Source organism: Anomalospiza imberbis, chromosome 20 (assembly GCF_031753505.1).
Source record: "Anomalospiza imberbis isolate Cuckoo-Finch-1a 21T00152 chromosome 20, ASM3175350v1, whole genome shotgun sequence".
Lineage (NCBI taxonomy): Eukaryota > Metazoa > Chordata > Aves > Passeriformes > Viduidae > Anomalospiza > Anomalospiza imberbis.
Window position 1 is genome coordinate 5,011,826 of NC_089700.1, and position 27,298 is coordinate 5,039,123.

Consider the following 27,298-nt stretch of genomic DNA (forward strand, 5'->3'; position numbering starts at 1 on the left):
AAGGCAGGAGAGAGCCTGTTGTGTACCAAAGCCTTTGCAATCACAAAGCAATTGTTTTGGTTCATGAAAGAAATCCCAGCATCCCAGCCCTTCCTGGGCTCCTGGTTTTGCTCTTAGTGATAAAATCTAGGGGTTAATAAAAGCTGGGATGCTGGGCTTTCTGCTGCCTGCATGGGAGCAGCCACATCCTCAGCATGGCCCTTTCCCTTTAGGATGGTCTGGGTGGTCCCAGAGCAGGCAGGGCACAGCATCAGCTCTGTGCAGCTCCCGGCCCTGCTGCCAATCGATAGCGAGTGCAATGAAAACCTTAATGAAATTCCAGCCCGAGACACTATTGATTGTGTGTTTTCTTTAAAAATGGATATGAATGGGAGCGAGGCTTTTCGGAGGAGGAGGAGGCAGGGGAAGTGGGGGGAGTGGAAACAAGTTGTCACCTGCTGTGGGAGGTGGGTGAAGGTGGGTGGCCCAGGGTCACCTGCACTGAGCAGTGGGATCCAGCCTCTCTGTGAGCACCCCTTCACCCCCAGAATGCCCCTGGGAAGGCAATTATAGAATGCCAGAAACATTTAATGGTTTAGGTTGGAGGAACTTTAAAGATCATCTCATTCCAGCCCGTGCCATTGGCTCAGATATCTTCGACCAGACCAGGTTGCTCCAAGCCCTGCCCAACCTGGCCTTGAAAATATGACCAGCCAGAAGCAGGAGGGAGAGAATCCACCCAAAATCATCACAAACCAGCCATAATGGAGAAAATCAAGAGTCCCTGTCCCAGCTGTGCCTCCTCAGCAGTACTTTTGCACTGTCCACTTTGGCCCCTGCTGCTCTGGGGGAAGAAAAAGCAAATGGTGCATCACTCTGCACCAGCCCTACAACAAATGTCCTTCTTCTCTCCCCAGATCTCCCCAGAATACACCCATCAGGGTAATGGGATGGTGAGGAAGCATAATAAATAAATATTAATAATAACAATAATGATAAAGCCCACCCTTCTCCATCCCTTATATAACCAGCATTGTCTTGATCCTACAGGTGCTTCACAGAAGTAAAAGGATTTGTTCCTCCTGCAAATCCTTTCATTTTTTTTCCCTTTTTTTTTTTTTTTTTTATGGCGACTCATCTGCCCGTGGACACACCATGGGGAGGCTGGGGGGTGCTGTGCAGAGTCCCAGAGGCAGTGTGGCCCCCAACTCCATCCCTTAAACCTCTCTGGGCTTCAGTTCCCCTGTCCTGGGGCTTGGTCCATCCTGACCCACCCTGTCGTGGGGTTCAGCCTGTCCTGAATCCCCTGGCAGGGAAAGTGCTCTGAGATGTGCCCCAAAATGCATCAGCAGAATGACAAAGGTGGGCACTGGGTCCAGACCCCAAAACTCCCGTTGGAGCCACTCCAGTCACACCTCCGTGCCTTGTGTCCCCCGGGAATGTGGGTGCGGGGGGCATCACCCCAATCCCCTCTCCTGGGCACTGCAAGGACAAATGTTGGCTGATAGATGGGGTGAGGAAAGGCTGCAGCCCCTCTTCATACCACCGGGGTGCCCTGCCAGGATTTGCGGATCCTGAGGATCTTGGGGACCTGCAGACTTGGCACCTTGAAAATTTAGGGTGCTGCCCAAGGATTTGCAGTGCCCCCGGGAGGGTTGGGGAGCCCGTCCGAGGATTAAGGGCTCTTCCTGAGGATCTGGGGAGCCACAGGAGGATTTGGGCTGCCCCCTGTTATTTGGGGCGCTCTGGCAGACACGCCCCCCACGCCAGCCCGCGCCGGGCGGGGACGGCTCGGTGTCCCCGGGGTCCCCATCCCGGAGCGCCGGGCGGGGACGGCTCGGTGTCCCCGGGGTCCCCATCCCGGAGCGCCGGGCGGGGACGGCTCGGTGTCCCCGGGGTCCCCATCCCGGAGCGCCGGGCGGGGACGGCTCGGTGTCCCCGGGGTCCCCATCCCGGAGCGCCGGGCGGGGACGGCTCGGTGTCCCCGGGGTCCCCATCCCGGAGCGCCGGGCGGGGACGGCTCGGTGTCCCCGGGGTCCCCATCCCGGAGCGCCGGGCGGGGCCCTTTAAGGCGGCGGGGGCGGGCTGGGCGGTGCGGGGGGCGGCGCTGCCGGCGGGGCGGGGGGCGGCCGGGCCGGGCAGAGCCGAGCCGAGCCGAGCCGCGCCGCGAACCGAGCAGCGAACGGGGCCGGGTGAGCGCATCCTCCGGTACCGGCACCGGCACCGGTACCGGCACGGCGCCGGCGGGCGGGTGTTTGTTCGCGGTTCTTCCCCCGCGCTCCCCCGCTCAGCAGCGGATCCCCCGCCCGGGGGAGGGTCCCGCCCCCCGGCGCTGCGGCGCGGTGCGTTCGGGAGGGTCCCCGAGCCACCCCCTCCCCTCGCACGGCGGGGCCGGGGCTGCCGCCGCCTGCCGCCCCCCCGGCTGGGCCAGCCCCCCTTGCCGGTGAGCATCGCCGCCGCTCGGGGCGGCCCCGGGCGCCGCGGGGGCGGGGGGCGGTGATGGGGCAGACCCGGCTGGGCCCGGGGAGCGGGGGCTGCCGCCCCGGGGGAGCGGGGCTGCAGCCTTGGGTTGGGCTCCCCCGGCCCTGGGGGCTGCCCCGGGGGGAGGGAGGGAGGGAGGGGGTTGTCCCCCGGGGCTGGAGCCCCCCGGGTTTTGGTTTCCCCCGGGGTTTGGGGGTGGCGGACCCGGAGGGGGGCACAGGCAACACGCAGCCCCCCGCACGGACGCTCCCATATTTTCAGTCAGTGTTGTCTGCCTGGCTTTGCATGGGGGGTGCAGGCTGCTCCGGAGGGGTCGCAGGGGCCCCCCGAGGGCACAGCAGCCCCGGTGCCCCCCGTCCCCGCGGGGCCCCGGGCCGGCCGTGGGGCAAGCGCGGCTCCCGAGCTTCCTCCAGCCCCGCTCTGCTAAGCCTGGGCAGCACCACGGGAAGGCCCTTGGGAGGCTCGGGGGACTTTCTGCCTGGCCCTTCTGCTTCTTTCTGGTTTTGGTGAAGTCAGGCTGGAGCCCTGCTGGACTGTGGCTTGGGGGAGGTGAGATGTGCCTGGGGACATTGCTCTGGCTCCGGGGATTGACAGCCTAAACCTTTGCCTTCCAGGTCCCTCCCTCCAAGTCGCTCTGGTACTTCCTTCCAGTGTGAAATTGATCGGTTGAAGTTATGCATTTGACCTGCAAGAGCCACGCTGCCGGTGCTTCGGGGATCTTGTGAACTGCAACGGGAAAGGAGGTAAAATCTCCGTGTCCCGCCAGCACCCTGCCCAAAATCCCCCGCGGGCCCCGCTCCCGTGTCTCTGAGTGGATGAGGAGCAGCTGGGGGAGCTCAGCCTGGAGGAAAGGAGGCTCAGGAGGGACCTTCTCTCTTTCTGCAAGTGCCTGAAAGGAAGTTGTAGCCAGGTACAGCTGACTAGACAAGAGGAAATAGCCTCAAGTTATGCCAGGGGAGGTTTAGTTGGATATTAGGAAAAATCTCTTTGCTGAAAGGGTTGTCAGGCTGCCCAGGGCAGTGGTGGAGTCACCATCCCTGGAGGATTTAACAGAGGTGTGAATGTGGCACTAGGGGACATGGGTTAGTGGTGGCCTGGGCAGTGCTGGGGGAATGGTTGGACTGGATGATTTTACATGTCTTTTCCAAACTAAATGGTTCTATGATTACTCAGAACTCCCCTTCATGAGAATTTTTGGTTTGGTTTGTTGGGAGAGTGGAGTGGAGAAAGGACCATGGATATCTGGGGATGCCTTTCTAAATATGAATCATCCTCCTAAACCACACAGGCTCTTCCAAAATGCTCAGCCCCCCTTCCCTGTGGCGAGGGCACATTTGTACAGACAGGTGGGAGTCTGCTGCCAGGAGATCTGCTCAGATGGGATGGCAAGTGCCCTTGGACCTTCCCTCTATGTCCTTCAGTGGTATTTCCCAGTGTCTCACCATCACTGTAATGCAGCAGAGGAGCCCAGGGCTACCACTCTTTCCTTTAAAAAGCTGCATAATCCTCTCTGCTCCAGCTTGGGGAGCACACAGGTTTACCTGCCCTGCCTGGTGTCTCACCCAGCTCAGTGACCAGACCCCTGTGCCATCGAGGAGGGTGAATCAGCCCTGGTCCCCATCCCCGCCTGGTCAAGGCTTTGGGGTTAAAATCATGGGAGTTCCTCAGCTAGTTCAGGGCTGCAGTGGCTGCTTGACTGCAGGGCCACTTCTTCTGGCTGATCCCCTGGGCCATCAGGTCTGTCCCCTCTTCTCCTGGACTGTGAGCACCCTCATGGCAGCGTGGTCTTGTCCAGCCTCCTCTTGTCCTTCCTCCTTGGAGGCAGAGCACCCATCTCTTCAAGATGAGGATGTTGCTGGCTAGTGCCTTTCCTCTTCCTCCTCTTCTTCCCAGCAGAAGCAGAGAAACCAGATGATGGTTGCACATCTGCTGGCCCTGCTGACTCAGGCTGGCTGGGATGCCCCGGGGCAGTGCTTCCAGCCCCGAGGTTCCTGCATCATTCCCCTCCTGCCTGTGGGTGCCCTTACTTGACCTCAGCTGCTTTCCCTGCCCATGGATGCCAGTGAGGTGCTGGGATATGGTTGGAGACTTGTCCCTGGCTCAGTGATCCACTTCCTTGTGCAGGCAGCGTGCTCCCAGAAATTCAATCCCAGCTGGCTCCATCACGGTGGAGAGGAGGAGAGAACATGCCTAAAGGGAAAACTGCATCCCACACCTGCTTTTTGCTAAAGGGAAAACCAGAAGGGCTTGGAGAATCTGCTTGCTCTCATGCAGGGTCTGGGTTTGGGATGAGACTTGATGGGACCCCCGCATCCATCCACACCCACAGGTGGGGGAACAGGAGAGGAATCCAGTGTGCCTCCACCCCGGAGTCCCACTGGGAAGATGTTTGTGCCCTGCTTCACTAGGTCCTGGCAGCATTTGGACCCTGGGGCAGCAGAGGGGCTGCAATGGCACCCCAGAACCCTGGCAAGAGGGGTGGCAAAGTCAGACACAGCCTGTGAATCCCTCTGCCATGGTCATGGTCATGGCCATGCTGGGTACGAAGCTCTGCCTGCTCAGGAGCATCCCTGCACAGTGAAGAGAAAAAGGATATTTGAGGTTGGATCTCCAGCCAGGGTTGGCAGCTGTAACAGGGTGTTTTGGCATCATCTGGCTGGGGGGGGAGGGCAGTTCAAAGCCCACTGGAATTTTTATTTTGCTTAATACACCACTTAAGCAATTAGCAGTGATTGTAGCAGTCCTGGGTGAGGCGCTGGGTAGAATTGAATTTCCCCAGCTCAGATACCATTAGGCAGCAGTTTAAGGCTGTTTGCAGGCGGGTATGAGACAGTGATGCGTGTGGGGAATTAGATCTGCAACGTAAAAAAAAACATAATAAGAAAATTTCCTACAGAACTGTGTAACTTTATCTCATGTTTATTATGTGCTGTAATTGAAAAACAGTCTTAGGGGTTTCTCTGACCTAATGATGGGGGATCCCCAGTGATGACTGTGCTGTATCCATCAGGATTTGCTTTATTGAGTGTCCACTCAGCTCGGTCCCCAAAAACCCCCAGAGAGCTCCTCCATGGCACAGCAATCCCCTGGGCAAGAGTAATCTCTTCTAAAGAGTTTGCACTTGCTTTTGGAAGTGCACGTTGCAGGGCTTTTTCTTTAAATCCCCAGAGTTTTGGGTGCATCCAGGGGAGGGGGCTGAGCAGATGAATCTCCTGCTGTTTGGCATTTCTGAGTGCAGGAAGGGTCTGCCCACAGGTACCAGGTCAGTGGTTAATGTGTAACAGGTGTGCAGGACACTGCACCCACAGCACACCAGCCTGGAGGGGGGATGGATGCATGTGCAAATAGTTTTCCAGGGATGGGAAGGCGAGAGGAGGAGGAGGAGAAGGGTTTTGTTGTGGGCTGAGGGCCGGAAGGAAATCGAGGCTTAGCGAGGGAAATATGAGATTGCTTGGTTGGGGACAGGGCTTCTGCTGCTCCTCGGGGGAGGCTCTGCTATTGTGGTGGTTAAAAATAGACTTTGAACTGGGTAGTTTTCTGTGGGAAGCTCTCTGGCTGGAGACAGGCACGTGAGGTGGCATCCAAATGAGGGGGAATGGACAACAGCCTGTGACATCCTTCACCTAAAGCTCTGGGGCTTTAATTTTTTTTTCCCCAATAGCTTTTCCTTTGGGGCATTGAGGGGGTGTCTCTGCTTTATTCCCAGACACAGCCTCCAAGCCCCAAGCTGCATTCATGATGCCCAGATGCACCAAAGCTTTGCTGATCACTGTCACTGCACGCTGAGGTGTTCCCCAGGTCCCACAACACCAGCAGGTACCCCGTGGGGTGAGTGGCTTGGGTGATGCTCCAGCCCTGTGCATGGGCTGGCAGAGTGGCTCCCTGCAAGCTGGATGGAATTACTCAGGGAAAAGATTATCTAAGATCCAGTGGATCTTATCTACGAACTTGTCTTTATTTTCCAGCAGCTGTCAGCACAGGAAGCACAGCATCCACTGTGTGGGATTTTGGAGGGGAGGGAGAGGAACAGCCCTGTGGTATGGTCAGAGTAGCGGGAAATGGAGAAAATCTCAGGTTTTACTGGGGGCTGCCTTGGGCCCATCTGCTCGTTTTCAGGAGCATTGGTTCCTGTGAGGCTGGATTCAGGATATCACACAGACCTGTGGGGACACCCTTACGTGCAAGAGGAGGAGAGGTTCATTTCTTGCCCATTTTCTCTTTTGAAGATGTGTCCTATCAGCACCTCCACCCCAAAACCTTGTCCTGGCCACCCAGCACTACTGAGTGCTTTGGGGCATCCTTTTTAAGAGCTGGGCTGGCCAGTGGGACACCTCACTGGGCAGGAGAAAAAAGCACAAGGAGCCTTTTCACTCCAGAAAAATGTTTTCTAAGCTGCAGGTGACAGGTAGACCCTGAAGTGCCTTTGGACAGGGAGTTAAAGCATGCTCCTGCTGAGGGATTGGTTCAAGGCAGGTGGTTTGACTATAAAATTTAAGGCCAAAATGCTGTTTAATTAATAATTTAGTGGGATGGCCAGTAAATGAGAGGAACAAGGAATGTTTCCATTTCTGTCTGGTTCAGACAGGCAGTCTGATTTAAGATCACAATAGTATAAATAGTACACGGAGTGCTGAGGAGCATGGAGAGCAATCAGCTTCTCCCATGCCAGGGCTGTGGTCAAGGGTCCAGCGGGGTGTGAAAGCCAGGAGGTGGCTTCTGCTTTTGTTTCCTGTGGTTTTCTCTTCCTCAGCTCAGCCTCTGCGTGCTGTTACAGCTCCGGAGGGCTGGGAAGGCTCCTCGAGGTGACAAAGGGAGGAGGTCACTTGGTCTCAGCTGTGGAATGGGGGTGAGACCAGCTCCTAGCATCCCCCATCCCATTGTGCTTGCACAGCAGGACCGGGATGATGGCCCTGCCTCTCTCCTGCCATCAGCCTGAGCCTGCTGGCTCTGTCCCCTTCCCGGATTTAGCCGCTGTCCCGTGTGCCCGGGGCAGGCAGTGCCTCGGCTCTGTGCGGGCAGGCTCCAGGCTCCCCCGGGAGCTGCCGTGTGCCAGCAGCATCACCTCGGGGGGGCCGGCCGGTATCGCCTTGCTCTGCGACCTGCTCGTGACTCGGGGATCTCCTCTGGCATGGCACGCTTAGGTCAGGCGCTTTTCTGGGGCAGCAGGTGCCTGGGTTTCCTCGTGTCATTCCCGCGGGATCGGGGTGACCAGCTGGGGCTTTGAGTGGCATCGATCTTGCTGGAAACCGAGCAGCCTTGCAGGACTGGGACAGCCGGGGCTGGGCTGGGATCGCCTTGCCCAGGAGCCAGGCTTTGCCTTTTCCTTTCCCGTCGCTGTCTGGCGTGGCGCCGGCGGTTTCCCCACGCGGCTGGAGGTGGAGGGATGGAGGGATGGAGGGATGGATGGAGGGATTCGGCTTGCTGCTCACAACCTCCAGCAGACAGTGCTTTTCCCCCACTGAGTTTCGGATCACTTTGTCCCAGCCTGGCTGCGCGGCGCTGGGCGGAAGGGAAACATCTCTTTATTAGGGTTGTTTCCTTAAATAAAGCCGTCAGAGCCAGCCGTGCTGGGCATCCCATGACCGGGTTTGCGCATTCGGGTTATTAACACCTCATTAGGTGCTGGTTCCTCCCCACGCCTCTGGTTCAGCAAATCCCAGTGGCTTTGTTGTTGCTCCCTGACTCCTGCTTCACTGGGGAGTTGTTTTTTTATGGTCTCCTGCGCTTCTGCTGACAGTTTAATTTTCATTTCTTCTTGAGGTCAGTAGCTTTGCTTCGACTTTCAGAGTATTCTGTGTGCCCCCTCCTCCCCGGAGCAGGGGATGCCTCAGCACACCTTGGTGGGAGAGGTGTCCCAAATCACTGCCAGCAGCTGGCTCCCACCTGTCATCCCAGCCTGGGTTTCCACTTGGCAAACCCCAGAAGTTCTTTATTTTTATCTTCTCTTCTTAAGTTTTGCCTCAGTTTCCCAAATGACAGAGGAAGCAGGCACAGCTCTGCCCTGGGAGGAGTTTGGGGACTCGTACAGGTGGGTTAGGAGCCTGTCACCAGCCGGATGCCATGGTGACTCCATGCCACTCCATGGCTTCTTCATGACAACAAACCACCCCACTTTATATATTTATTTTTCTGTCCTCTTGTGTCACCCAGGCCAGGGACTCAAGCCTGTGGCCCCTGAGCCACTTCTGGAGTGGATTGATGGCACTTCCAAAGGGATCTGGCTCCTTAGAAAGGTGCCTGGAGTGTGCTGCAGCCCTCAGGAAGCTGGGCTGGCAAGGAAAGGCCCTTTCCAAAAAGCAATTGCAGATTTGCTGCTTATTTTCATCGTGAGCTTATTTTTGTCTCCACTTGCACCGCTCTGCCCGGGGATGCTGTCTGTGGCATGATAAGTTATTTCAAGAAGTGGGGCAGAGCTGTTGGTATGGAGGGGAGTGCAGGCATCCAGATTAAAGGTAAATCTACACAGATAATTGGGAGCCTGCTTCCTGCAGAAATCAGGTGAATCAGGGGCGGGGAAGGCTCTGCACTCCCAGGGGCTGCCCTTAAACCACCCCACTGACTCCCAGCCGTGCTGTTGGATCCTGGCTGGGGGCTCCTGGCTGTGCTCCGGGCAGGGGGGGTTGGATATGTGGCACAGGGTTAGTAATCCCTGCCGCCGCCTCCTCAGACCTGCCAGATGTCTCTCCTCTAGGATTCATTTTTATAAATTGGCCTTTTAAAGTCTGTCATCCCCATGCAGATGAAAGGAAGATGCTGTGATGCTGTGCACACACGTCTCCAAGCCCAGCTGCCATGCCTGGATCTCCTTGAAGCTTTTTGTTTGGGGCTCTTTCTTTTTTGAAGTGCCTTTTTATTCCTTCTCTTTTCCCCCTTAACCTCTCGGAGTCTGTTAGCTTGCCATCCCTTGGTTTTAAACAGGCAGGCCCTGAGCCCCAGTCCCTCCTGGAGAGAGGGATGGGGAGCTGTGTTTTCCCCGAAAATCACGTGAGGGAAACCAGCAAAGCCCCGGGGCTCAACACCCCAGGAAGATACAAATAAACCCATCACCAAGGGGCTTTCTCTTTCCCCCACAAGCCCCTTCCTGCTCTTTTCCCCTTGCACCCTTTCCCTCTCCCTTGCTCTTGCTGTGACTGCTTGGATTGGCAGCAGGAGACTCCTTTTCATCTCCCTTTTCTCCCTGAGCCCAAATACCCCTGGCCCATGGCCTGGTGCCAGGGCAGCTCCCGGGCCATGGCAGAGCTGGGGTTGTGAATTTTCAATTCAAAGGGCAGAGTCTTTAAATCCTCTGCTTGGTGATGGATGGATAATTAGGAATTTCATTTGCTGGGCGGGTAACAAACGGCTTTGCGTTTTCTGCTGCTTTGCTGATGTCTCTTGGGGAAATTCAGACGCTGCTCCTAAACTGCAGGGATGGGTTTTTTCCCAGCTGGCATGGCTCCCTGCTCAGGTCTCCGGGAAAGCCCTGTGATGCTGGGGAGAGCTTTGCCAGGGATTTCTGCAGGAGCTGGAGCTCTGCTGGTGTTGTGGGATGTGAGGAGCCAGTGCAGGCCCGTGTGTAGCCTGTCCTCAGTGCCTCCTTGGCACAGCCGGGGCACTGGGCGGCATCTCTGCCTTAAAGGTGAGGAAATGCCACATGTATCATGTTTCTGGTGGGATTTTGTTGCCTGTGTGAGTTTCTCCATGTTTGGGGTGGGGGGATTGAGAGCCACTTTCTGGGATGGTGCTCCCAGAGAACCCATCTCCATAGGGATGTGCTGGGGATATGGCAACCAGCTCCTGGCCACAGCTGCTGCTCTGAATCCCAGCCTTCAGGGCGCAGTCCTGCCTGGGGTCTGGGGACTGACATGGCTGGGGTCTGGAGGATGAGGAGCAGGTTATGGCAGTCCCCAGTGCCTGTCCCGATCCCGTGGCTTGTGCTGTTCATCCGAGCAGTAATTAATTACTGGCCGTGTAAGCTGCTGGCGGGGCACGGCGCGTGATTTATTAGCAGGAGTAATCCCTTGCCAGCAAAAGAGCTGCTCTGTGAATGGAGAGCAGCAAAATCCAGGGAAAGAGCTGCTCTGTGAATGGAGAACAGCAAAACCCGGGGGAACTGTTCTGCCCTTCCAAAACTGGATCCCACAGGCACAATCCCTGCCTGCAGCAGGGCAGCCACAGGCACCCTTGGGCTCAGTGTGTGAGCCAGCTGAGATGGATTTGCCAAACTGCTGCCCTTGGAGTGGGGGAAGGAAGGTGTCTGGACACAGGGACCGGGTCTTTGGGGTCATGGGCTCAGCAGTGCTCCAGCCAAGGCCCACCAGCACCAGCAGCCATGAGCAGTTTTGGCACTGAGAAGTGATTTTTGAGATGCAGTCACTGCTGGGGTCCCCCAGGGGAGGCTGTTCATGCTGCCAGGTAGAGATTTGGGAAGTGCAACATGAGCACCAAGCTGGACTGTACACATGCCCTGCAGTCTCTCAGCCACTGGGAGAAGGACCAGTGTGGAGGTTGGGCAAAGTGGTGCTTCTCCCAAGGGCTCACAGGTCTGGTCTGCAGCTCCCATCAACTTCTGGTGTGCTCCTGGGTCTGGCTTCTGTTCCTTTTCCCCCTGTAGCCCACCTACTCATTGGCCTCTGCTGAGGACCTGTCCTGGGTTATCTGTCAGCTGATGCTCAGCGGGGAGGGAGAAATCCCAAAATTGATGTGGCAAAGGATGAGGGCAGAAATAGAGACTGGAGAGAAAGAGAAGGACCAGCTGCTGGGTGCAGAGGGGAAGGTGCTGCCCTGGCTGGATACTTCCAGGACTCCCAGTGCTCCCTCCCCCTATGGAGAGCTGTGCCATGCCCAGGCAGACGCAGAGGGAGAGGAATCCTGCAGGCAAACGCCTCTGGGCTTCTCCACTCGGGGACTCCTTAGCGGTTTCATGAGAAATCAATAATGCTTTTGCATGGTCATAATTGTAAAATAAGTACAATTTATGGCTGCTGCCAGGGCCAAGATTTTTTCCTAGTGGATGAGGTGGAGAGAGAGCGACACACAGACACTTTTCCTTTGCACTGGAACTGCACATCAGCTCTGGCATCATGGCAAGGGGTGACCTCCATTTTGGGGATCAGGGTTGTTGTCCATGTTCATGCTCCTCTTTGGGGGTGCAGGATGGGTTGTCCGTGTCCCCATTTTGGGGGGGAGGACAGACTGGGTTGTCAGTGTCCCTGATTTTGGGGGACGGGATGGGTTGTCCTTGTTCCTGATTTTGGGGGACAGGATGGGTTGTCCTTGTTCCTGATTTTGGGGGACAGGATGGGTTGTCCTTGTTCCTGATTTTGGGGGACGGGATGGGTTGTCTGTGTCCCTGTTTCTGGGGGACAGGGTGGGTTATCCATGTCCGTGCCACACTCAGGCCATGTCCTTGTCCCGCAGCCCGCCGGCAGGTGGAATGGGGCAGCCATGAACGGCGATGCCCTGTGCCAGGAGCCCTCCTCCCCGCTCCCCGACTGGAGGGAGTTCTGCAAGCTGCACGCCCAGGCAGCTGCCGTGGACTTCGCCCAGAAGTTCTGCCAGTTCCTGAAGGAGAACCCCCACTACGACACCCCCGGTGCAGAGACCTCCTTCTCCCACCATTTCACAGCCAACTTCCTGGACATCTTCAGCCTGGAGGTCAGCCGGGTGTTCGTGTCTGACTCGCCCACCAAGTACAACATCGTGCCCTTCGTGGGGCTGCAGAACTGCCACGTCCCCTACGGGCGGGAGGTCACCCCGAGGAAGGAGGAGACGTCCACGGAGTCTCTGGACAGCATGGATGCCCCGCTGGGCGCCAGCCGGTACCTGACCCCAGCCCAGCAGGTGCAGGCTCACAAGGTCTCCTCCTACGGGCAGTCCCGCAGCTCAGAGGACGTCTCCATGCACGCTGCTGCCAAGCCCAAGTTCAAGAAGGGCTTCTCCCTGAGGAACATGAGCCTGTGCGTGGTGGATGGCATGAAGGAGATGTGGCACCGCAAGTCCTCTCCGGAGCCGGGCGCCGAGGCTGCTCCGGGCGGCCGCAGAGCTGAGAGGGAGCCGTGGCCGGCCGGGGGCAAGGAGCCTGGGGACCCTCGGGAGAAATGGACACACAAGCTGCGCCTGTCCAAGGTGCCCTCGTCCAAGGTGGAGCTGGTGGACATCCAGAGGGAGGGGACGCTGCGCTACATGGTGGCCGATGACACGAACTGTGTGGGGAGCTCGCAGTGGCAGAAGTGCCGCCTCCTGCTCCGGAAGGCGGTGAAGGTGGAAGGAGAGAGGTTCCTCCTGGAGTTTTATGTCCCTCCAAAGGTAAGCCCTGGCTTTTGTCCACCGTTGTTTTTATGAGGAATTCAAGCAGCAGTTGGGCTTTGCTTGAGGCTTTTTTTGTTTCCACTGCTGAGCTGGGCTGGAATCCAGCTCTGGTCCAGAGGGAGATCTGGTGCTGTGTGGCTGAGGTGCAAATGGATGGGAAAATGTGCTTGAAACCCATCCAATCTGCAGGCCAAAATGAACCTTGCACTCTTGGTGTTGGTCTGTGCCTCTCACCTTTTGAGAAAATATAAAACATGAGTTTAAACTCAAATGCATCTCTCTGGAGAGCAGCTCAGCATGGGTATGGGTGGTGGGCATTGCTCTGAGCTGGACTGGGAGCTTCCCCAGCCCAGGAACGGGGCCTGGCTGGAAGGAAACAACCCTAATGTCCATGGTGCCCACTAGAGAGCCTATGGGAGAGCTGGAGAGGGACATCTAACAAAGGCATGGAGTGACAGGACAGGGGGAAATGGCTTTAAATGGAAAGAGAATAGGGGTGGGTGGGACACTGGGAAGTAATTCTTCCCTGTGAGAGTGGTGAGGCCCTGGCATAGGGTGGCCAGAGAAGAGCTGTGGCTGCCCCTGGATCCCTGGAAGTGTCCAAGGCCAAGTTGGATGGGGCTTGGAGCAACCTGGGCTAGTGGAAGGTGTCCTTGCCCATGGCAGGGGGTGGAAAAGGATTCCTTCCAACGCATTCTGTGATTCTGTGGATGGGAGGATCTGATGAAGCCTGGTGTGTCAGCTGCACCAAAGAGAAAATAAATGTGGGTTAAAATGGAACAACTGCTGCTCTTAAAACATTTAAGAGAGAGCTCATAGAGGGATTCCTTTTTTAGTGTATCTTGATTTGCCTCTAAAAATCAATTTTGAAATTATTTTATGGCAACTTTTATGAACATTGTCTGCTCTTCTGTTATAATCACACCCCACTTTGGTTTACAGCTTTCTCCTCTCATCCCATCTTGCTTTCCATCTGGCAAATGTAAAAGTGGCACCAGTCTGGCACAGCTGGAAGAAAACTGCATTTTGCTTCAGCAGCCCACAGCTTTGTTTTTACATAGACCCTACAAAAACTATGGCCATGTGTTTAAACCTTTAAAGGGAAGAACCCTCCTGGAGAGGAGGGGGTTGGAATGAGATGATCTTTAAGGTCTCTTCCAACCCAAACCATCCTGTGATTCTAAGACCCTTCTCTGGCTCAGGGGTGAATTATCACCTTGTTTCCTTTCCTTTCGAAGCAGCTGCTGCTTCCTTTCTGACCTTCTCCTGTGCAAACACCGAGACGGAAAAATTCCCCAGGGATGGGCAGAGCCTTGCACGGCTGAGACGTGTCTGCAGGCAGCACTGGGGCTCTGGGGCTGGCAGAAATGAAACATCCTGCAAGGAAAAAGCAGTTTCTGTTCTGTCTTGGATTTATTTATTTTTATTTCCCAATAAAAATGGGAACTGAGCCCGTTATTGGTAACTTGCAGCCTGGAGCTCCTTGCTGGCCTCATCCCACCCACTGCATCCAAGGCACCAGGCGCAGGTTTTGGTGACTAAATCTCATCTCTGCTTCCTTCAGCTGCAGTGCTCCAAATCCCAGAGCCCTGGAGGGGACCAGCCCTGGAGAGCAGCTCTGCGAGCTCCTTTGTGGGGATTTGTTATAATTAAAACAAATATCTGGGGAATTTGTTGCTCAGCAAACACTTGGAGTGGGAGGCACCAGGTCTTGCCTCCCCACCGAGGCTCCGGCGGGTGCCAGGGGCCCTGGGGGAAATTCATTTTTCTTGATTTTAATGTAATTAAAATTCCCTGCATGGCTGAGGCTGCTGCGTTGTAGCTGCTTGGTTGAAATGCTGCTCCTGTGCTGGAGAAACGGGGCTGCTTCCTGCATGGAAAGCATCCCCCATCAGTTAGCACAGCTCTCTCCATCGGGAGAGGGTTGGAAATGGAGAGGAATTAAGTGGTGTTGGCAGAGCTGGCACAGCAGCCTGCACTGGAGCAAGGAAGGTGGTTTGGCAGTTAAAAGCACCTCCCTGTCGTCCACTGGGCCTCCTCTTTGTTTAATTCACAGAACTCAGAGTTATCAGGCACGGGAGGGAAATCAATGCTGTTTATTCCCCCTCTGTAATAACCACACAGGCTGAGCTGATCTTGCCTCTGAGAGCCCTGCTGCATTGTCCCCAGGGACAGTTTGATTCAATTGAGTGACTTTTATTTTTTTTAATTCATTGATTTCTTTTCATTTATTTTCTTTGGTTTTTTTTTTCTTTTTTCAGGCTTCCAAACCCAAGGTGAGCATCCCGCTGTCAGCCATCATCGAGGTGCGCACCACCATGCCCCTGGAGATGCCTGACAAAGACAACACCTTTGTCCTAAAGGTGAGAGCAGGGTGTGAATCCCTACAGGAACCCCCTCTGCACCTGCACCCTGCAGCGCAGGAGGCTCAGTCCCCAAAGGGATCGTTGCCTTGGCTTTCAGAGCTGAGATGCCAACAGCACAAATGCTCGCCACAGGATCCCTGCCTGCTCCAGCTGACACCGGGGTGTTTTGGGATCAAGCTGTTTGGCTTTCACCATGGGGTTTGGCTTCTCTGTGTCACCGGGAGATGGGTTAAATCAGTGACCTGAGACAACCTGCAAGGGAAAATGCTCCTTGGTGCAGCTGCTTGTGGTTTTGTGGCTGCTGCTGTCCCAGCTTGGTGACATGTGGTGGCTGTTTCATTGACACAGTGTGATGGCCCTTAGTGCTGTGGTCTGGTTGATGAGGTGGCATCTGGTCAAAGGTTGGACTTGATGATCTTGGAGGTCTTTTCCAGCCTTAGTGATTCTATGGGAGCAGCTCTGTGGGGCCAGTAAGACCCTGAGGATCAACCACACATGAGTCTGTGGGCATGAGCAGAGAGTGAAAGACTCTTTCCTCAGGATTTTCCATATCATGCAATGAGTTAGCTCAATGCTGCCTCCTGCTCTGCTGTACAGCAGCCTATAATGGCAGATCAGGGCTGAATTTTGCAGGGTCTTGGACACCATGACCATTAGATTTCGAGCATTTCTGTGTTCTACCTCTTCTAAACAAACTCCCTCTCTCCCTGATGCTTCTCCCCAAAAGTATGTGGCAAAGCAGAATGGAGAGGCCAGGCCTCCCAGCTGAATGAACCTGCTTGAAAGCTTAGAAAACTATGAAAGGAAAAGAGGAGGAAGATTGAGCCTGGCTTTGTGAAAGCTCCCAAGCCTTGAAATCCACCTGGCCCCAGAACACATTCCCAGGGGAAATTTCTTTCCATCAAATCCATCTCCTTGTCAAGGTTACACAACTTCTCCTGGCACCTTCCCTTCCCCCAAGGGCTTCTTGCTGGTCAGTGTCCACCATGGGCACAGAGGCTCATTCAGCTGTCGTTTCTGTGCCTAAAGGCCAACCTCAAGTGTCTTCTGTTTTCCAGACTGACCAGCCCAAGGTCCTCCTTGCATTCCTTGCAGGCTCTGGAGATGGAACGCCCCAGAGTGTACACGGGGCCATGGCCCAGAGCAGATGGGAAGGATTGCTTCTCCTTTCTTCTTCCTCTCTGTCCAGCCCAAGCTGATGCAGTTGCTTTCCTCACACCATGATGATGATGTTGACTCACATGCAGCCTGTGGGCTGGTGTGACTCTGGGATGGTTTTTGCAGAACTGCTCCCAAGCCATGGTTCCATAACCCACACATCCACGGCGATCTCTCTGAGCCCAGGGCTCACCCTGGCCTTGAGCTGGAGGCTGGTTTCAGCTTCTTCTTCCACTTCAGCTTTGACAAGTTCATTTGAATTCTTGCCTGGTCCTCCAACACACTTGCAGTGTGATGTCATCCATGAATTGATCAGGCATCCTGGCATTCTTTTGTGCTCGCAACTGAGGAGCAGGCACAGAGAGCCTTTGATGGGAAGGAGCACATGCCTTTGACCACTGGCCATTGACAGCCCATCAGCCATCGATCTCTGCTCTTGGAATATGGCTCATCAACTACTTCTTATCACGTTTTCTAGATCCTCTTACAAGCCCCACCTCGAATCTGTCACCTCATTGTCCAAAGCATGTTCAACACCCAGGATGTGCCACTGCTTCTCCCTATCCCTAGGACTGTCACAAGCATGAGCAGATGGGCTTGGTCATGACAGATCCCTTCTGGGGGGTTTCGGCTCTGGGATGCCTCCTGGGGGCCTGTGAGGGTTGGTTTCTCTGGCTGCTGGAGGAAAATTTTACACTTGCCCTGTTCCCATCTTCTGAAGACAGACATGGTCTCTCCTGTCCCACTGCTAACAGCTTGGTGACTGCTCCAGCCATTCCTTTAATATACTTCTGGAATGCTCCAAACTCTGCCAGCTGGAAAATACCTGCTTTACCAAGTACCTCCTGCTCCTGCCCTGTCCTGACTCTCACCCTGCCACGGGGGAATTGATCACAATTGATCCTTTGAGTGAGCCGAGGCAGCAAGCACGGCATGGAGCCCCCCAGCCAGGCTTTGCTCTCCCCTCCCAGCTGTTGGCACAGGATGCTGTTCCCCTTTTCTCACATCCACTATTATTTGTGGTTCATTTTCTGCCTGGGTCCTTCTTGCTGGGACATCTTTTTGCTCTCCCATTCCCCCTTTGCTGGCTGGACTTGCAGAGGGGGTGAGGCACCCTCAGTGCTGGGGTGCAGGTTAGGTGTGCAAGCTGGGTGCTGTGGTTTCCCTTTCTGTGTGATGTGGAGCCCAGTCTCAGTCTTCACACACAACACACAGGCTATGATGGGTAGAAAAGCCCTGCCTCATTTGGGGAGGTTATGATGGGTGGAAAAGCCCCTGCCTTGTTTGGGGAGACCACACTGAAATAGTTCCTGCCAGATTGCCTAAAAATGAGCAGCCAGCGTGTCCCCAGAGCCCATCAGACACCAAGCACATGCAGTTTTTTCCATTGCACAAGCAGGTGCTTGCAAAATACCCAAGCCCTGCATGTGCTTTGCTTGCTGTCATGCTCTGCATGAGTGAGCAGCCCCATCTCCCACATCAGCTTCGTGCCTTGCCCTCAAAAAGCCAGACAAGATCCTTTCTTAAGTTAAACAGACTGGAGAGGGGGATCTTTGCTACTTCCCTCCACCTCTGCTCAGGACAGGGTCCAGGTCACTGCTCAGCCCCAGCCAGGGCTCTGCTCCCTGCCCTCCGTGCTTATTTTCAGGACGGTGATTCAGTTGTTTGTGATTAATTGAATTTGCTTGGAGGTTGTCTTAGCTGGCAATGTGACACCCTCCCAGAGTCAGGGCTGCTCTGCCACCTCGGGAACACGATGTTTAAGGCTCCATGAGGGATGCAGGGAAACCTGCCAAAGGCACACAGCATCCCATGGCATCTGAGTCCACTGATGTGGAGCTTCTGGGTTCTGCCCAGCCCCAGAAAGGCACAGCTCCTTTGGCCTGGACAGTTTGGAAGCTCTTTTGTGTCCTAATTTTTTTTTTTTTTCCTGTGAAAGGGGGTTTCTCTCCCACTCTGTTGCAATCAGAAGTCAGAAGCCTCATGGACCAGCAGGCAGAAAAGATAATGGAGGAGAAGTTTAAAACTCCTGGGGTCTGGCAGGGTTTTGGGGCAGAGAGCGGTGTGGCTTCTGCTATACCTGTGCAGAGCTAGTTTTGGGGGGACACAGAGGTGCCCCAGGAGCGAGGGATGCAGTCTGTGCTTGGGCATAATGCCGTGTACCCTGATGCTGCCAGCCAGCTGTGTTTTTTCCATGGAGGCTGTAAAAACTTTGCAAAAAAACTTGTCATGTATTTGCTGATAACGGTGGGATGGGGTTTTCCTCTGAGCTCCAGATTTGGTCAGGGGTCATCTTGGATGCTTCTCTTTGGGTCACCCTCAGCACTCCTGGGCTGGGATGGGGTGGGACACTGATCCTCTGGGTCACCCCTTGGCACTGCTGGGCTGGGATAGGGTGGGACACTGATCCTCTGGGTCACCCCTTGGCACTACTGGACTGGGATAGGGTGGGACACTGATCCTCTGGGTCACCCCTTGGCACTGCTGGGCTGGGCTGGGACACTGATCCTCTGGGTCACCCCTTGGCACTGCTGGGCTGGGCTGGGACACTGATCCTCTGGGTCACCCCTTGGCACTGCTGGGCTGGGATAGGGTGGGACACTGATCCTCTGGGTCACCCCTTGGCACTGCTGGGCTGGGATAGGGTGGGACACTGATCCTCTGGGTCACCCCTTGGCACTACTGGACTGGGATAGGGTGGGACACTGATCCTCTGGGTCACCCCTTGGCACTGCTGGGCTGGGATAGGGTGGGACACTGATCCTCTGGGTCACCCCTTGGCACTGCTGGGCTGGGATAGGGTGGGACACTGATCCTCTGGGTCACCCCTTGGCACTGCTGGGCTGGGATGGAGTGGGACACTGATCCTCTGGGTCACCCCTTGGCACTCCTGGGCTGGGATGGGGTGGGACACTGATCCTCTGGGTCACCCCTTGGCACTGCTGGGCTGGGATAGGGTGGGACACAGATCCTCTGGGTCACCCCTTGGCACTGCTGGGCTGGGATAGGGTGGGACACTGATCCTCTGGGTCACCCCTTGGCACTCCTGGGCTGGGCTGGGGTGGGACACTGATCCTCTGGGTCACCCCTTGGCACTCCTGGGCTGGGATAGGGTGGGACACTGATCCTCTGGGTCACCCCTTGGCACTGCTGGGCTGGGCTGGGACACTGATCCTCTCCTGCTCAGCTGAGGTGCTGTTCAGGGGGTCTGGCTGGGTTGTGGGTGTGTTCTGCCTCGGGGTGGGGGGCAGCACCCTGGCACAGCTGACTCCATCCCGCATGGCCTGCAGGTGGAGAACGGGGCAGAGTACATCCTGGAGACCATCGACTCCCTGCAGAAGCACTCGTGGGTGGCTGATATCCAGGACTGCATTGACCCTGGGTAAGGATTGCTGGGGAAGGGGCTCTGGGGGGCCAAGCTGTGGTGCCTGAGCACTGGCTGTTACCCAGATGCAATTTTTGCTGCTTGGGCTGTCAGAGGAAGTGCCCAGCTCACACCAGCAGAGGTCTGGAGGCAGAGTTAGCAGCCTGTGTTTGCCAGGGGGGCAGAGCACTGGCCACCTGTTCATCCTTCTCTGTCCCATGTCCCCTCAGCCTGGCAGAGGCAGGTACCTGGAAACACAGCCTCAAAGCAGGAAGATCCTAACACCCACCTTCTGAAGTTTCTATACCATATTTGAGCTATTTTCCATGTTTTCTTTCCAGCTTAGCATATATTTAAGATTCTGCTGGTTGAATTGATTTATTTGTATTTCTATCACAGTGGCATCAGTGTTGTCATTGGAGTCATAACTCAGCCAAAACTTCTCATCTGCTGTTTCGTCAGCACATGCAGTGAGTTGTGTTAGGGAGGTTTGTGTGCCTGGTGCTGCTGCCCTTCAGCTGGCTCAGACAGGCCCAGCCTCGGGGAAACCCTGGCACTGCCTTTCTTGGCACAGTTTTGGAAAAACCAGGTGCCCGTGCTTGTAGCAGTGAAAACATCAAGCAAACCTGGAACAGAGGCTTGGAGAGGCACCTGCTCCCTCCAGGCTGCCTTTGCCCCCTCCTGCTAGAGAGAGGTGTTTGGTCACCATGGAGGCTGCATCTCACAGAGAGGATGCACTGGTGCACTCCAGATCTTTCCTCCTTTTGCTGTTTGCTGAAATCTATAATTCATTGGCATGGATTGCCCAGAGCAGCTGTGGCTGCCCCATCCCTGGAAGTGTCCAAGGCCAGGCTGAACAGGGCTTGGAGCAACCTGGGCTAGTGGAAGGTGTCCCTGCCCATGGCAGGGGGTGGAACGAGATGAGATTTAAATTCCCTTCCGACCCAAACCATTCTGTAACTCAAGAAGCTGAGGCTGGGCTGCTGATGTGAGGTTGGGAAAAGGCCTTTTTCCCCTCACTCCATGTTTCAGTGCTGGTTTTCCAGCTGGAGTTCAGCACCACGGCCGTGCTCCCCTCGAGCCACCGCAGGAGCCGCCAGCCTCCCCACGCCAGCCCCTCGCGCTGCCCCTGGCAGCCTCCCAGCCCTTTCTGTTTGCTTAGCACCCAGCGCCGTCCCGCTCTGGCCTCCGGACGTGACTGTAAAGCAAATAATAATGAACTCCAGAGCAAATAATAATGAGCTGTTTAATACACCGACACACACGCTCGGTGCCAAGAGTGAATTCTCAATCAGCTCCCCATGCTTTTGCCAAGGGCTGCGTGCTGGAGCCGCTGCGTGAGCGCCCAGCGACGGCTTTTCTGCAGAGCGCTGTTGGTTTTGGTTTCCTTCCTCCCTTCTTGTTTTTAACTGGCTGCAGCTGAATGACTCCCAATGGCTGATTCACTCACTGGCCACTAAATAATTCAGCAGCCGCTTCCGCGCTGCCTGTGCCCACGTGGCCCGTGTGAAGCAAGAGCAGCCGAGTGCTGTGGGCAGCTCCAGACTCTTGCTGGTGGCTGGGATAAAAATAGGATGTGGAGCAAGCAGGATGCTTGTGCAAGAAGGGTGCTGAAGTGCACGAGGAGGGCTGGCAACAGGGATGTTCTGAGTGGCTCCCTGGCTCTATTCCCACTTGCTTGTCTTGCTCCAGGCTTCCTGACGTAGTGTTTTATGTCTTTTAGGGATGTCATTCCCATGGTTGGGTAATTCCCTTTGCAGAGGGTGAAAGTGAAAGCGCCCTCGGGTGGGAAGGTGTGTGGGTGCAAAGCAAAGTATGGAGAGTCAAGGTAACAGCTTTCCTTCCAAACCCACAGGGCTGCAGCAAAATCCTGCAGCTGGAACCGACCAGCATGACCCGTGCAGTGTGGGCTTTCAGGGGTTTAATCCCTCCCACACTGGTTTCTCACCCCCAAAAATCATGTTTGGTGGCTGCTCCTCCTCTCAATGCTCTTGGCGCAGTGGCAACCCCTTGGGAGGAATTCAGGGGCAATAGGATGTGCTCTTGGATCACACTGGATTTTGTTAGGCCAAATCCCCATTCCATGCCAGTGAGTGGAGGTGCCACATGTGTGTGTCTCTGTCTGTGCTCTCCTCCAGGGACAGTGGGGATGACATTGAGCTGGTGTCCTGTGCACAGGGACCCTGTCTGCCAGGCAGGACAACCTCGTCCAGCTGCGAGTTCCTGAATGATGGTAAGGAACTACATCTGGGAAAGTCTGGGAGTCCCTCAGAGCCATAACCTAGCCCTCAGGTGTCTCTGAGATCCAGGGGTATCCCACACAGTTGCCTGCAGAGCAGGACATCCCCCAGCTTTGCCCAGTGATGGTGGGTGATGCTGAGCCATGAACTCATCCCTCTGCAATCTCCCTTCCAGAGGTACCCAGGCCACCAGACAGATGTGCCCTGCCCAGCGCTCACAACACTGCCATGGCCACCTCTGTCCCCGTGCCCCACAGCCGGGGCAGGGACTCCCTGGGGGAGCTCCTCACCCACGTCCCACTGGAAAGCTTCCTGCAGACGCTGGAATCCTCCCCCACCGCTGGTGGGCACCTCACAGGTACTGGGATGCAGGATGCAGCCCCAGCATCTCACTCTGGAGGGTGCACAGAGGGAGAGGAGGAGGGGGCAGGAGGAGAGGGGGTGACGTTCGGGTGCTCCCTAAAAACCTGCTGTCCCTGCGGGCAGGGGAGGACAGCGAGGCTGAGGCCGAGATCAACCTGTCTGACTTCCCCTGGTTCCACGGGACTCTGTCACGGATCAAGGCAGCCCAGCTGGTGCTCTTCGGGGGCGCCCGCAGTCACGGATTGTTCGTCATCCGGCAGAGCGAGACACGGCCGGGGGAGTATGTGCTGACCTTCAACTTCCAGGGGAAAGCCAAGGTGGGTGTCCTCTGCTTCTCTCTGTCCTCTGCTTCTCTGTGAATGTTAGTGCCAGCCCTGCCCAGAACCTCAGGCTCCTTCTTGCTCTGTGGGTGACCCCAAATGCAGCAGATCCGCAGAGAGCATCCCTCAGGACCACCTGCCCTCGTGCCCCAAGACCCCTCTGCATCCTGCCCAGCCCCTTCTACACTTTCCCAACTGGGTCAGTGCCTGTCACGTGAGCATATGGATAAATACCCATGGGGCTCAGTGTAGCCTGGCTCACCTTCCCCTGCCCTCTCCTTGTCTGTTCTGTGTCCTGAAGTACACAGATGCACTAGGAAAAGCCAACCACAAGCAGTTTTTTGCTGTGTCCCTTTTCTAGCAGAGATTGTCTGTTCTTGTCATGTTGCAAGAAGTATTTCAGGTGGGCTAGAGGCTTCCCCAGGCTGTCTGTGACCCCAGGATCAGAGCTTCAGCTGCTCCTAGTTATACCCAAACAGTCTTCTCTGTGTGTTTCTTTATGGTGTTCATCCCCAGGAGGGGTCAAACTGCTCCTGGGGCTGCAGCAAGTGAGGTTTTACAGGAAACACCCTGCAGCAGAGTAAACACAACAATCCTATGTTAGCAGCAAACCTCCTTTGGCTGATGGAGGTGGCTCCTGCAGATTGCAAGGGTGGGTCTCGCCCTCACGACCCCCAGCTCACCCCCTGCCCCCTGCACTTGCAGCACCTGCGCCTGTCGCTGAACGAGAGCGGGCAATGCCACGTGCAGCACCTCTGGTTCCAGACCATCTTTGACATGCTGCGCCACTTCCACACGCATCCCATCCCGCTGGAGTCGGGCGGCGCGGCCGACATCACCCTCCGCAGCTACGTGGTGGCCCAGAGCCCACAGCCCGGTAGGTGCCAGGGCTGGGCAGGGAGGGCTGAAATCTTGTCTTTAAAAGGGACAGATCCATGGGATCCCCTCCCTAAAGCAGTGCCCTGCTGATGTGTGTGGCTCTGGAGGTGTGCCAGGGTGGGTGTCACCCACTGCAGGTGGGCACTGAGACCCACGCAGCAGCAGGGCTGTGTCGGTGTGACCCTGTCCCTGGCTGTGGGTGTCAGTGCCCTAGCTCGGGCAGGAGAGGAGCAGAGAGGTCCGCAGGCTCGGAGCATCCTGCTATGCTGGGAGAGAGCGGGAAGGAGGGTTGGAGAAGAAACGGGTCAGGGATGGAGAGGGGGTGTGGGAGGGTACCAGCGAGGGAGAGGGAGGGGACCGAGCCCGCAGGCAGCACAGGAGGGCTCAAGCTCCTGTTTCCCTTGCAGACACCGGCCCCCCACCACCCCTCGTGTCGCAGCCCCCGGGCTGCCGGGTCGACCTGCCACCTCCACACTACTTCTGCAGCACAGCGCCCACGGGCCCGCCGGTGCCGCCACCCGCTGAGGGGGTGGCCGTGGCCCCCGGTGTCCCGGTCCCCGCACCGTACCACCGCCTGGAGGGTGCCCTGGGCCCCCGGAGCCGCAGCGACAGCGCCGAGCGCCGGCCGGAGCCCCCTGCCACCAGTGCCGAGGACTACCACGAGGCTGACAGCGCCCGGAGCCGGACCCGGGCGGTGGAAAACCAGTACTCCTTCTACTGAGCCCCCGTGCTGGGGGCTGCATGGTGCGGGGAGCGGGGGGCAGCTGCGCCCCTCACCGCTGCACCGGCCTCGCCACCTCCTCCTGCCACCACCAGCCACCCAGCCGGGACGTCCTCCTCGCTCCCTGCTGCTTCTGGGAGCTGTGTCAGCGGTGGGCAGTGTCCCAGCTGGACCTGGCACCAGCCCCAGTGGTGGCTGGTGCTGGGGCAGTGCTGGGGATGTGGGAGGCTGATAGAGTCAGTGCCATTTTAGAGCTTGCAGCCTCTTCTCCTTCCCGCCGGACCAAGAGCTTTCCCAGGGCTGAGCTGGGTTCCCTGCATCTCCTCCTGGGTGTGACCATTGTGGGACGGCACCCGAAGCTGTGACAGGCTCCATCCGCCAGCCAAAGCACCTTGGCATGTCCCCTCTGGGGCGAGAGCCCAGCATGACCAACATCCTTCTGGCACCATCGCCCTGCAAACCAGCTGCCGAGGGATTCTGGCATTTTGGGATGAGCATGGAAATGTGTCAGATGTCCATGCAGAAACTCTTCTCGCACACATGGAGCACTGAGAGGACGCTGCTGCAGAGGCCTGAGGGTTTATCTGGGCTGGCTTTTGGGTTCCCTCTGGGGCACGTGTTTCCTACCCTCTGACAAAAGAAGGTTTTTGTCCAAAGCTTAATTAATTGCATTCAAGGAAGGGTTTTCCTGCTGTCCTGCCTTTTCTGTTCCTTTGTTTCCTTTCTCTCCTTGCTGTACTAACAGAGAATCCCTGGATAACCCTTCCATCCTCCCTTTCTTCCTTGATTTTTCAAAACCTAAGTTCCCCACAAGGGCATCAGCCTTCTGCCTGCTCCCTGCCATAGCTGGGCACTATTTTCCACTGCTCAAGGCAAACCTTGGAAAACAGGACACCACCTCCTCTTTACATCAGTTTTTGGTCATTCAGGATGTCTCGGGGGGTCAGGCAGAGGCCAGGGGCTGTGTCCAGAGGTGAGGGACAGCTTTGCTTTGCTGTAAAAGCAGGTATTCCTCCTTGGCTGGGCTCCCAGGAATAAAAACACTACATTGATTCTTTTCCAACAGGTCATGGAAGCCCTGAGGATGGTTTGTGCCTCATGGAGTGTGGGAGACCCTCCAGAAGGGCAGCTTTGCTTGCAGACAAAGTGTTTGCATGGTTTGGCTGACACAGCTTGTGTTACCCAGCACCAGGACTCCTGGCTGCTCATGTGGCAGTGACAGTGCTCACAGGAGCTGAGCCAGGTGGCTTTGGAGTGTCTGGAAAGGTCTCCAGATAGAGCAGACCCTACCGTATCCAGTTAGAAGTTACCATTTAGTTCAAAGATGTACAAGCCAAGCCACAACCTCAAAAAAAAACCAAAAAAAACTTGAATTTGCCTGGAATTGGGTTAGGCCAAATTTTTATTTATTAGGTGCCTTCTTTCCTGAGCTAGCAAAGCATGTCCCCAGTGCTTGACTCACAAGATGAGAGAGGGGAGGTGTCTCCAAGGCTCCTTGCCTCCTCCTGTGATGTGAGAGCTGCCGTTCTGACCCATGGATGTGTGAGATGATCCTGGTGGATCCCATTCCTGCAGCCAGTGCCACCTTCTCCCCAAAGACACATCCCTTCAGAGGGCAGCAGGAGCACTTTGCTGTGGGTATTTCTGCTTCCTCAGCCCAGCTACAACACAGCTCAGAGGAGCAGGGAGAGGCTGGGTGCTCTCAGTTGATGGGTTTAACACACATGGTGGATGAGGGGAGATCTCTGTCAGATCTGGAGATCTCCCAGTGACATTGTCACTCTGGTTCTTCCCTGAGGCCCCAAGGGTGGGATCCAGAAGGCTGGATGGGAGCACTGCCTTACAGACCTTCAGATTTTGGCTTTGTTTCTCACTTTCTGTGTCACAGGATAGGAAAATGAGGGGGAAGCAATGATCTGCAAGCAAAAAATGTTAATTTGTAAATAGGGAAGAGTCTGGAAGAGTTTACTGTTGTGTAGAATAAATTAATTTTATTTAAAAAAAGAAAGGGGAGTGGGGGACTTGTTAAATGGAGAACTCGAGTTCCGGTTTTAAAATAAAATCACTTGCAAAAACAACAGCATGTGAGCAAGAGCTTTGGGCTTTGCTGGATTTGCTACCTAAAAAAAAAAGGAAAACAGAGGGAAGATGCTGTCATGTCTCATGTGTGCAGACCTCGTTGCTATCTCTGGGCAGTTGGGGCCAGGCTGGGTCTGTCTCTGCCTGCTGGAGTGCACTGAGAAGAGAGGAGGAAGGGAGAGGAAAGTTCTCTCCTCTGCTGACCAGAGGGAGGAGGAGGGTGGGTCCAGGCTGTGGAGGACAGGGTTTCCTCTCCTTCCAGTCTGTTATTACTTTGTCTGGTTAGTCAGTAGTGCAAGTAAGAATGGTGCATCCCCCAAGCAGCAGGGTAATTGGGAATGAGCAGCCCTGGGCTGTGAAGATGCTCCTCCCTTGCTAAAGGCCCGTGCTAGCATCTCCCAGCAGCTCCCCATGGCCTGTCATTCCCCCTCCTCTGCCTTCATCTCTCCTGGGAGACTGTGCCTCATGCTCTGACGTTGTATGTCTTTCTAGTGTGCTCTTTTCTGCTGAGAATCCCCTGGGAAAACTGGAGCATTGTCCCAGACTGTACTGTGACAGCTAAGCAGTGACAGACGCAGCTAACACATGGCTTTTGGGGGGGTGGTGGGAGCTGCTCAGCTCGGTAATCAGGCCATGGTTGTGTCATGATCCATTCACAAAAACATTCCCTCCCCAAAAGACACCAGAGCCTTTTCACCGCTCCTGGAGAGCTCATCCATCAGGAGCTGGGCAGCTGGGGAGGTGACACTGAGGACTGTGCCTGCGGGGCAGCTGCTCCTCCTGCCTCACAGAAAGCCATTCACACCCCAGCTTATTAGCAAATTGACTAATTACAGCATCAGTCTTGCTGGAAAACACCCCTTTCCTTTCACAGGGTGTCTGGAAGGGCAGGGGCAGGACAAAATAGCATCGAATGCAGGGATTTGATGGTGAAACAACGGGAAAGCAGCCTCAGCGTGTGGGCTGGATTCCATGCCAGCAGTGCCCTCTGCCCATGGCTGCAGAAGGACAGGGCTGCAGGGATGCTGGACTGGTCCGCAGCAATGCTGGTGCTGAGC

At 55.9% G+C, this 27,298-nt stretch overlaps 1 protein-coding gene across 3 annotated transcripts; it reads left to right on the forward strand.

The window, feature by feature from the left end:
• Positions 1-2,107: 2,107 nt before the first annotated feature.
• SH2B2 (SH2B adaptor protein 2) lies at positions 2,108-26,239 on the forward strand. 3 transcript variants are annotated; one of them, XM_068210230.1, is made up of 10 exons: positions 2,108-2,171; positions 3,075-3,203; positions 11,860-12,747; positions 15,012-15,113; positions 19,565-19,656; positions 21,777-21,871; positions 22,054-22,236; positions 22,365-22,558; positions 23,267-23,438; positions 23,848-26,239. In XM_068210230.1, the coding sequence occupies exons 3-10, from the start codon at positions 11,887-11,889 to the stop codon at positions 24,159-24,161; spliced, it is 2,013 nt and encodes a 670-aa protein (XP_068066331.1). In that variant the 5' UTR covers positions 2,108-2,171; positions 3,075-3,203; positions 11,860-11,886; the 3' UTR covers positions 24,162-26,239. The 3 variants fall into 3 exon arrangements, with proteins under 3 accessions (XP_068066331.1, XP_068066332.1, XP_068066334.1); XM_068210231.1 differs by lacking the exon at positions 2,108-2,171 and adding an exon at positions 2,215-2,422; XM_068210233.1 differs by lacking the exons at positions 2,108-2,171; positions 3,075-3,203 and adding an exon at positions 8,606-8,958.
• The last annotated feature ends 1,059 nt before the right edge of the window (positions 26,240-27,298 follow it).

Coding starts and splice junctions, on each gene's coding strand:
- SH2B2 (XM_068210230.1), top strand. CDS start 11,887: ATGAACGGCGATGCCCTGTGCCAGGAGCCCTCCTCCCCGCTCCCCGAC. Junction 19,657..21,776: donor CAGGACTGCATTGACCCTGG/GTAAGGATTGCT, acceptor GCTCTCCTCCAG/GGACAGTGGGGATGACATTG. Junction 23,439..23,847: donor GGCCCAGAGCCCACAGCCCG/GTAGGTGCCAGG, acceptor TTTCCCTTGCAG/ACACCGGCCCCCCACCACCC.